At 34.4% G+C, this 10,634-nt stretch overlaps 1 protein-coding gene across 1 annotated transcript; it reads left to right on the top strand.

The window, feature by feature from the left end:
- Nucleotides 1-9,703: 9,703 nt before the first annotated feature.
- Nucleotides 9,704-10,204, top strand: LOC130719673 (uncharacterized). Its single transcript, XM_057570284.1, has one exon. It carries the CDS (start codon nucleotides 9,704-9,706, stop codon nucleotides 10,202-10,204), a length of 501 nt encoding a protein of 166 aa, XP_057426267.1.
- Nucleotides 10,205-10,634: the final 430 nt, after the last annotated feature.

Here is a 10,634-nt window from a genome sequence, read left to right as displayed (position 1 = left end):
TATAAGCCCATTTTAATTTCAATTTTTTTATGGAGGCCCATTATTCAAATGATGATTTTGTTTTTATTGTTTTATAACTCCTAATTAATTGTTAACATAAAAGTTGTATACATATACCATTATACCATTGATTATCATTTTTCAAAAAAATTTTGAATTTTTGGTAGGCATGAAAAAGGTAATTTAGTAAGGCTAAAACATTCTCAAATTCAACGTTTAGTCTGCGGAAACTTTTTTGTTTTTGAATCTGAATCTTCAAACTATTTTTAAAACGGATATTCACAGCCTTGAATTTGAGATTCAGCACCTACACTGAATGAAGAATTAATGGTGTTAATTCTATTAAGGAAAAGAAGCCAAGAATTAAAATGGTGTTAATTCCGCTGCATGTTAATTCAAGCATTCACACCATGTTAATGCTGCTTTACCAATCAAACCTTAAAAACTTAATTTTGAGAACCATATTAATGACCCGTTCTTGAAAGAAATACTCACTGTTTGTTTTTTGTGCGAAAATAAAGAAATCTATATATATTAGAAAAGAACAACTTCTAGCATGACGTGTCGCTCTCACAGGCCAAGTTAGTGACGTGTCGCTCCGAGATTAATTCTCACTTAATTATTTACACGTCAGCTTTTCCACCTATTTAATTATTTACACGTCAGCTTTTCCACCTATTAATTTTCGGATTTTTAATTAATTCAGGATTTTATGAGTTTTTATTGTGATTTGCTAGATTTTGATAGTTTTTATCTATATTTATTTAGTACATTTTTAAAATTTAGATTTGATTAAAATTTAGGTTGTTTATTTCTTGATTTTATCTTAATTTATCTTATTATTTATTTTTAGAATATTAATTAATTTTTATGGTATTTTTGTTGAATTTTTGGATTTTTAATTAACTCAGGATTTTATTACATATTTAACTTAAAAAAACAAGTGATTATGTTAAATATTAAAATAAATAAAATCCAACATGATCATGTTCCATTTATAAGAGATTCATGTGAAGGAAAAAAAAAAGATATTCAATGGGTAAATATTTTATATTTTCTTTTATTTTAACCTTAAAATTTCCTAAAAAACTGTCATTTTAAACAAAAATAAAATCTTATAAGTGATTTAAATCAATAATACATCCCATTAGCAAAAACCCTCTTAAAACCCTGTCTACCTCCACCGTCTCCTCCATGGAATTCTCATCCCACAACCTCTCCTACCTCGCCCAGCTCCACCACTTCCGGTTCACAATCTTTCTTTAACACATTCCATTCCACACACACAATGTCTCTTGACTCCGTACATTAGTCTTATTTCATACCATAAGAAACCTTTTCTCAACTTCCTCTGTCGACTCACCATGTCCACCACGGCGCCACCGCACTCCCTTAGACCTCCGTCGTTACCCCAGGTGCACCAACTCCTCCATGCAATTCTCATCCCATCTTTCCACCGACCGGAACCACCCCACAGAATCGTCTCATCTCTCCAGGGAACCACTTTGCCATCGACTTGCAATCCCCATTCCTCTGCCACATCTTTGCCATCGACTTGCAATCCCCATCCATCCGATTCGCTGTCGCGTCGCCACTCAAGCCACCCATTGGATACATGAGTGCAATAACATCATAAGGAGGAGGTAATCGAAGACGATTAAGGGCGATTTTTTGTGCTTTTGTTTTTTGGTTGGCTTTTGTCTTGCTGCCTTGGACTGATTGTGAATGTTGCAGATGGAGGTAATTTCAAATTATTTTCTTCCATTGCTTGAATAGCTAATTGTACTCTGTTTGGCTACGGTTCGCTGATGTGCTTCTAAGCATATTATGTTATGGTTTTTTCATTTTGTGGTGTTTCAGGGTCATACCAAGGATTCAGGAGCCAAGGGTGGAGATTCATCTGCCAAGAAAGATGTTAGCCGAGTCCTAATGCTCAGGTGAAACACGTGAAGGTATGAAAAACGGTAGAAAGGGGGGGTTTGAATAACGTTTTCAGAACAAAACTTCCACCTTAAAGATTTTGACAAATCTTTCGAGAACTTAAGTGCTAAAGATAAGAGATAGAAAAGCACACAAGGATTTTATCCTGGTTCACTTGATAAATCACTCAAGCTACTCCAGTCCACCCGTTAAGGTGATTTCTTCCTTCTTAGAATGAAGGCAATCCACTAATCAGGTAAGAGTTACAACTGCACTTGAAACCTACAAGTGACTAACAATTACACTGACTTAGCTCACACTAAGATTCACTCTCTTAGTCTTCTCTAGGATCCGATCAACCTTGATCTCCTAAAGGAACTAAACAAACTGTTTATCAAAGAATTGTTTACAAGAGATTTGCTTCTAAAAAGCTAATAGTAAACACAATGAATTTCAGATGAAAGAAAGCTTAGAATATTTTGAATATGTCTTGCGCGTGTGTATTGCTTCTAGCCGCTTCTTTCAATCTTCAGCCTCTATATATACTCCAAGGATTAGGGTTGAGCGTTGCATGGGAAATGCTACCGTTGGAGGGCAGTTCTGGAAAATCCAGCTTCTGCTGTGGATGAGAACGTTAGGTAGGTCGTCAGGAAGGTACACTTGCTTTTGTACTTGGATAGCGACTTGACCTTTTAACCTAGGAGACTTCTGATCAGGGGAATACTTCATATTGGAACTTGTGAAGCCGGTTGATCAGAGTCAGAGGGAAAGCACAGATCCTCTGACCATTGTATCTTCTGATTCTGAACTCAGAGGGAAGAACATGGCCTTCAGAGTTTCTTGCTTCTGGACTTCAGAGTTTCCACTATTCAGATTCTGGATCTTCAGAGTCTTCTACACCATCAGAACATCTGAACCTTCAGTGTTTCTTGGTTATCAGAACTTCTGGATCTTCAGAGCTTCTAGCGACTGAGTCCACATCAGAGTTTGTATAGCTTCAGAACTTCTGAAGCTTTTCCACTGTTCATACTGAACATGGTGAATGCGAAAGCGTTGCTTGGGTTACCCTTTATACACAGTGCTTCTGATTTGTGTGAGATTGAGTTGAGGTCAGAGCCTGTAAATAGCACACTCAGAAAAACACGTTAGAGTACCACAATTGTTCATATCAAAAGGTTAACTTGTAATCATCAAAACATAGAGTTGTACTACTAGATCAAAACTTGATCTTACAATCTCCCCCTTTTTGATGATGACAAAACTAAGATTTTTGATGAACAATTCTTAAACATTAAACTGAATTCACTCAGAGTTTAGAGATATAGAATAATACTTATCCTGATGTGAATAGTTTATCTTGCTCATTCTGAATTCAAGTCACTGCTTGATTCTGAGCTTAGCTCCCCCTGAATCTAATACTTGATGAAAACGTTAGTAAAGTCTAGATTCTGAGCTAAATGATGTAAGAGTTCAGAGTGAAAAACTTATGACATAGATGAAAAACGAATAATCAGAGCGCATAAGTGATCAGAGTCATGGACAAGGTATCAGAGTCTTGGGTATCAGAGTCAACTTATAATCACTTCAGAAGAAGTGAAATGTATTCCTTGTATTTGCCCAGTGACACATCTATGGTCATGAAGGTGGAACTCTTAAATTCTCCAAAAGAAAAATAAATCACACTAACACATCAAAAACTGGGTTTACTCCCCCTTTTTGTCATAAGCAAAAAGCTTGGGGTGTGAAAAACTTAGCTTGAAGTACAAGGTACTCCCCCTTAGAGAAGGTCTAAGTTTAAAGAAAATGAAAATGATGTAAGAATCAGAGTCAGGTGAGATAAAAAAAAGAGTTAATGCAAGGGATGAACGTTTACCACCGGTCAAGTGAGTAAATAGAAGGGTCAGTTACCAAGAACGTAACCTCGAGAAACCGTAAGAGCATTAACTTTCAGAGAGAAAGTGAAGCCTATATAAAGCGTTGGAGAGAAAGGTAAGCTTCACACCTCGAACAAGTTTCATTAAAAAAGAATGGCATCATACAACGTAGCACTAGAAGAGCTGAGGAAGAAGGCCTTTGAAGAGGACTTGTTCCTGAACATCAGGCATCCAGAGGGTGAAACTACCATCGCGGAGCTGACACGGACACTGCTGGAAGAGGACCTGCGTCCAGAGTTGGAGAGAGACCTAAAGGAATTTCTTGCCTTCGTGGAGGAGGTGCAAGAACTCAGCCGGCTTGAACTCAAGCTGCTGGAAGAAAAAGAAATCTTGGAAGAGAAGCTCAGGACTTCAGAAGAGATTCTGGAGAAAGATGAGCTAAAGGTCAGACTCAACAACATCCAGCATGTACTGGAGCGTCTGGAGAAGAATAGGTCAGAGCAGCGCCAGGAGTGCAGAAGAATGAGGAGGGATCCTCCATTCTAGATTATATGATGTAAAGAAATATGATGTAAACATAGAATTATGAATAAAAAAGACTTTTGCAAACATATGTGACATAAGTATATAGATATATATGCATATATAATCACAAACGAACAAAAGAGAATAAATAAATAAAAAGAAACAGAGTTTAAATGAAACAACGTTAGATAAAAAGAAAGAAAAAGAAGAGATCCTAAAAACTAAGGTTTGTCAGTGCGTCTCAGAAGTTCCATCATCATTTGCTTCATCTCAATCAGCATGGATTCATGAGTGTCAAGACGTTGTTCCATGATGTCGAGTCTGGATGAGCTAGTCTGAGTAGAACTGGAAGGAACATTCTGAGCAGCTTGAGGATCTGGAATGGAAGCAGAAGCAGCAGGAGTAAACACAACTGGTGCAAGTCGCTCTGCCTCAGCCTCAGCTTCAAGACGCTCTGCCTCAAGTCTGGCTTGTTCAGCCTGAGCTGCTGCTTGACGTGCAGCTTCTTCTGCTTGTTCTTTCTTTCTCTTGGCTTCTTCAATAGCTTCAAGAAGCTTATTTCTCTGTTCTAGTTCGTGAAGAGCCACCCTCCTAGCAAGCCTTTGCTTTGCAGCCTCAATGCTCTGACTGCCCTCTGCATGCAGGAGCTGCATCATAATTGGAACTTGAGCCACTAGCCAAGTGCTCAGATTGTTCCACTCATCAGCCACATTTTCAGCATTCTCACTGAGATCAGTCTGACCGTGCACATTGCGGAGCCTCAAAGAGGCTTCATGATAGAAGATATTGATGCACTCAGAGAGAGATGTTGGTTGAAGGTGAGTATAGGGAATTATGGAGAGGTTGGGTTCAGGAGAGGCTGGGTGATTGCTGCTATGAGCTTCAGAGGCACCTTGTGGAGAACCAATGTTAATCATGGGAGCATTGGGTTCAGAGGTTCCAAGGTGAGGGTCTGAAGTTTCAACCAGAGGGTGAGGTGATCTAACCGAGGATTGGTTAGACACTGATTGGTTAACAGCGCGTCCTCTTTCAATTCTTAATTTGTTTAATAACTTCTTTTGTTCAATCCATGGAGTATGTAGACGTGTTCCCTTGCTATGTTGAATATGTATTTATATAGTGACATGTCAATCTATTGATTTATTTCAAAAACTGTCCATAGAGGTGGATGCTGAGTTAGTTTCTTTATTGCAAGAAATCAGGATTAGAATGTACTAGCAGCAGGTTACCTATTTAATCAGGATTTAGAGATCCTATATTTTCTGTTTTCTTCAAAATATCTGAATTTTTTACATATGCCTAAGTTTTGGCTTCTTTACACTATTCGTTGATATTCTGTGGTGATTTTTCAGCAAAAGTATATTCTGATTGGTTTTAAATAATCATTTTATGTTTCCCTTTCTCTTCATTTTAGATCAAATATGTAAGCGGCTCATATGATTCTGGGAATGTCTTTCTCTTATTGAATAAAGAGATTTCAGAGCATGAATATTTGAAAATACTATAGAGTTCATCGCTGAGACTTTTCTATTGGTAACTTTGGTAACTCTTGCTTTTAAGTTTTGGTAAATTTGCCCACACTTCATATTTTCAAAATTGGATTAGTGAATATTGTTGGATTTGTCACTTATTACAGATTTCAAATTTATTTATAAATCCCGATAAATGCAGTATTTTATATGCTTTGTGTTGTACCCTTTTAAGTTTTTGTGTAAATGATGGGTTGCTTGATCCAAATCTGGTGCCAAAAGATGTCAAACTAGAAATTCTATCGAATTATATTTTTATGTCTTTAAAACCTTTTGTTTGTGCTACATCTTTTTATGCTATATGTTTTTGGTTTTTCTTGCACCGATAAAACTAAGGTTATAAAAATAGTAATTACTAATCTGGTGTGAATATTTGATTCAAGCTTTGATTGAGATTTAAGGCTTTGTTTTATAACAGCTTTTGAGAAATGATTTAATTGAGGCCATGCCCTGTGAAATGTGATATTTTACTTTTTTCAAATATCAAACTCTAGGTTTGCTTTTGGGTGATATTTAAGCTTAACTAACCACCTTATTTCAAACTCTAGGAGGTATGGCTCAATCTTTGTAGCATTGGGGAAAATTGGTCTGACAATAAGTGTTTGGTGGATTTTTCACCCAAGAGGAAGCTTTGCCAGTTTTCAAGATTGACCAAGGGAGCTTCTTTAAACGGTCTTGAAGGTCTCCTCCTTGAGCCACCAAGAGAGGCTCTTAACAATTCAAACAAGAACTTAAAGATCAAGTACCTGCAGGTACTACTGAGCGCGACATGCATATGTTGGCTTAAAAGGGCTCTTACCATAAGAGTAGTTGAGATAAACATGACTCATTTCTTTTAGATATGGCCAAGAACTTAGGATTGAGCAAGCATATATGAATATTACAATTTGAGATTTGTAGGACGAGATGTTTGAAGGTTCTATATTTTATTATATTGTTACCTGAAATCACATTAGAAGGTTTGACTTGCGTTGGGTTTCACTCGAAGTAAAGCATAGAAAAAAGAATGTCAGGTAAGCATACAGAGTAAAATGCTAGATACGAAGAGCATACTCTATGTTGTTGAATTTCGTAGTTCTTGGACATGGTGTTGGAAGGAGTAAACGTCTTCCACGAAGGGATATTTTATATGAAAATGATTGTGTTAAAATTAATAGAAAAAAATTAATATAATTAATTTTAGTATTTTAAAAAAAATTTAAGAGGGTGTATTTATATATGTATATAACTATAATAGTTTGATAGTTAAAATAGTATGAGGAATAAAAAATATGAATACATATGTACTATAGATTTATGACCTAAATTTATTAGTGCTAACATATTCGAGTTATGAGATCTCACGGGAAGGAACATTTTACATGATAAATGAAAAATGTGTACACATAGTTAAAAAAAACATTTTTATATAACTTAAGTGTATTTTTAATAATGTAAACAATAATTATATATTTATGTATTGTTACATATCTAAAACACATAAGCAATACCCTTTATGCAACACAAGTATACATCTTCGCAACCAAAATTCAGTTTTATTTTATTTTTTGTAAATCATGTCAAACAAAGCATCAAAGGTTGTTGGCATCACTTCCTTGCGGATAAACTGGGGATCATGGCTTACATGAGCACAGAGCACACCAAAGTGGATTGAACACCACATTTGTCATTCAAAACCTTAAGGCAAACAAAATTCAGTTATACCTCATATATGCAAAACTTAAATATTTTGGCCTAATAACTTTTGTGTTTTTCAAAATCTTTATATTAGTCTATTCAGTGTATGCTTACAAAATACTAGAATTGAGTGTCTAAATTTGTGCTCTTTAAATATCTACATCTTTATTATGATTGTTCTTACATTCTTAGCTTTTTAAATATTTTATAATTTAAAATATTAATCGATGTATCAAATACAATAGACAAATTTCCCGTGCAATGCGCGGGTAAAAAACACTAGTTAATTCTTGAAAGAAATTATATGATTTGCCATAAAAGTCATTATAAATCATTTTTAAAATAAAAAAAATACAAAATTATGGTAAAATTGGTTGCTTTAAATTGATTATTACAAAATAGTTGTATAGTCTGTTTAGTAAATTGGGTTGCTTTAAATTGATTATGGTAAAATTGGTTGCTTTAAATTGATTATTACAAAATAGTTGTATAGTCTGTTTAGTAAATTGGGCTGTTTTTTTACTGTACTATTTTTCAGTACAACCAAACAAAAATTAAGAAAACCATATTAATTTGATGATTAATGTGCAGCCAAATTTAAGGAGTCAATTATTAAGGAGTCAATTTATTTTCACTTTATTATCATAAAATCATTCCATTTATTGTATTTTCACTACATGCGTGTTTTATTAACTAGGCAAAAAGGTTGTGACAGTTTTAAAAGCATAAGAACTGTAAAGGGTGTTGTTTATCCCACATTCTGCGATGCATGCGAAGCGATGGGATTAATGGAGGATGACCGAGAGTATGTTGATGGAATTTCAATTGCAAGTGAACTTGGTTCCGGATCTCAGCTAAGGAAATTATTTACCAGAATGCTGATAACAAACTTGATTTCCAGGCCACAATAAATTTGGAGAAAGTCTTGGACTCTTTTAAGTGATGGAATTTTATATGATAGAAGAAAAGCACTCAACATTTCAGGTATTTCATCAATTTTAATTTTTTGACCACAATTAGTAAGATTTTCTTTTTTATCCCTTAAGAATTAGTATGCGTTTATTTTTTCACATATATAATTGTCCATGGCTATTATTATTTCTTTCCATATGTTAATTGAACCAAACAGTATTTACCGTATTTTAAAAATTATGCAGCAACCTAAGCGATGTACTATCATAATTTTTTGGACAACTACTATATCATAATTACATACCATATCTATTTTCTAATTTTTTATGGAGATATTTTTTTCTTATACTCAAATTAACCTATAATTAGTTTTCCCAATAAAAAAAACAAAGATTCACCTACCAAACTCACTATTATTTGTTGCATGTTAAAAAAATATCAAAAAAAATCTATACCAGAGCTTCTATTGTCTAAATAAATGTGTCAAGTTTTTTTAAAAAATATTTTTATACATGAGTATCACGTTAAAACTACTACCATTTTTTTAAAATATTCCTAATTTGACATTATCAAAATACGGTGAGTCTGATTAGAAGGAAAAATTTAAGTTGTGTAAATGCATTTTCTTTCTCAACATGAAAAAATAAAAATTCAATATTTCTCATTTAATTTAATTTTCTTATTTAATTTATTTGCCTTATTTCATTTAATTTCCTTCAGATCTTCGTATAGAGGATGAAGAATTACATAACTTATGTATGATTGAGATTGAAAAAATATTGCAAGGCAATGGAAGGTCACTCAAGGAATTTCCATGTTTACCATACCCTAAATTTTCAGAAATTCATAATTTTGAAAATAGATTCGTTGTAGATGAGTTGAATTATAATAGGGATGAAATGATAAATTTCCATGATGAATTGGTCAGTTCTCTTACTTCAGAGCAAGAGATTGTTTATAAGAATGTTTTGGATGTTGTTTTGTCTGATAATGGTGTATTCTTTTTTCTATATGGTTTTGGAGGAACTAGAAAAACATTTGTTTGGAATACATTATCTGTTGCTTTGCGTTCAAGGGGCCTTATCGTCTTAAATGTCGCATTTAGCGGAATTACATCGCTATTGTTACCTGGAGGTAGAACTCCTCATTCAAGATTTTCTATTCCTATTTCAATAAATGAGATATCAACCAGCAATCTTCGTCACGGTTCCCCAAAAGCTGATTTATTGAAAAAAAGCAAGCCTAATTATTTGGGATGAGACACCTATGTTAAACAAACATTGCTTTGAAGCTTTAGACAGATCTCTTAATGACATTATAAAGACTCAGTCTACTCATGGTTATGACATTCCATTCGGAGGTAAAGTTGTGGTACTAGGAGGCGACTTTAGACAAATACTTCCAGTTATTTCCAAAGGAAGTCGTTCTGAAATTGTCGGTTCAGCTATCATTTCTTCATATTTGTGGAAGCATTGCAAGGTAATGAAGTTGACTGTTAATATGATATTGCAAAATGCTACATCGACTTCTTCACCAGCAGAAATAAAAGAATTTGCAGATTGGTTGCTTCAAGTGGGAGATGGTACAGTTAAAACGATTGATGAGGAAGAAACACTTATTGAGATTCCTCCAAATCTTCTTATTGAACAGTGTAAGGAACCGTTGCTTGAATTAGTTAATTTTGCATATCGAAACTTGCGCATAATTTGCAAAAAAATTCATTCTTTCAAGAAAGAGCGATTCTTGCACCAACACTTGAAAGTGTAGAGGAAATCAACAACTTTATGTTAGCAATGATTCCTAGTGATGAAACAGAATATTTGAGTTATGATACTCTGTGCAAGTCAGACGAAGATTCGGGTGTCAATGTAGAATGGTTTACATCTGAATTCTTAAATGATTTCAAATGCTCTGAAATTCCAAACCATGCAATTAAACTGAAAGTTGGTGTCCCTATCATGCTCATTCGAAACATAGACCAAGCTGCAGGGCTGTGTAATGACACTCGAATGATAGTCAATGCTTTGACTAAATATATAACTGTTGCTACTATTTTAAATGGAAACAAGATGGGTGAAACAACATTTATTCCAAGGATGAGCTTAACTCCATCTAATTCTGACATTCCATTCAAATTTCAGCGCAGACAATTCCCTGTTACTTTATGTTTTGCAATGACTATAAATAAAAGTCAGGG

Source organism: Lotus japonicus, chromosome 5, assembly GCF_012489685.1.
Source record: "Lotus japonicus ecotype B-129 chromosome 5, LjGifu_v1.2".
NCBI lineage: Eukaryota > Viridiplantae > Streptophyta > Magnoliopsida > Fabales > Fabaceae > Lotus > Lotus japonicus.
The sequence above is the reverse complement of the archived record's forward strand: the minus strand, read 5'-3'. Positions and strand labels throughout refer to the sequence as shown.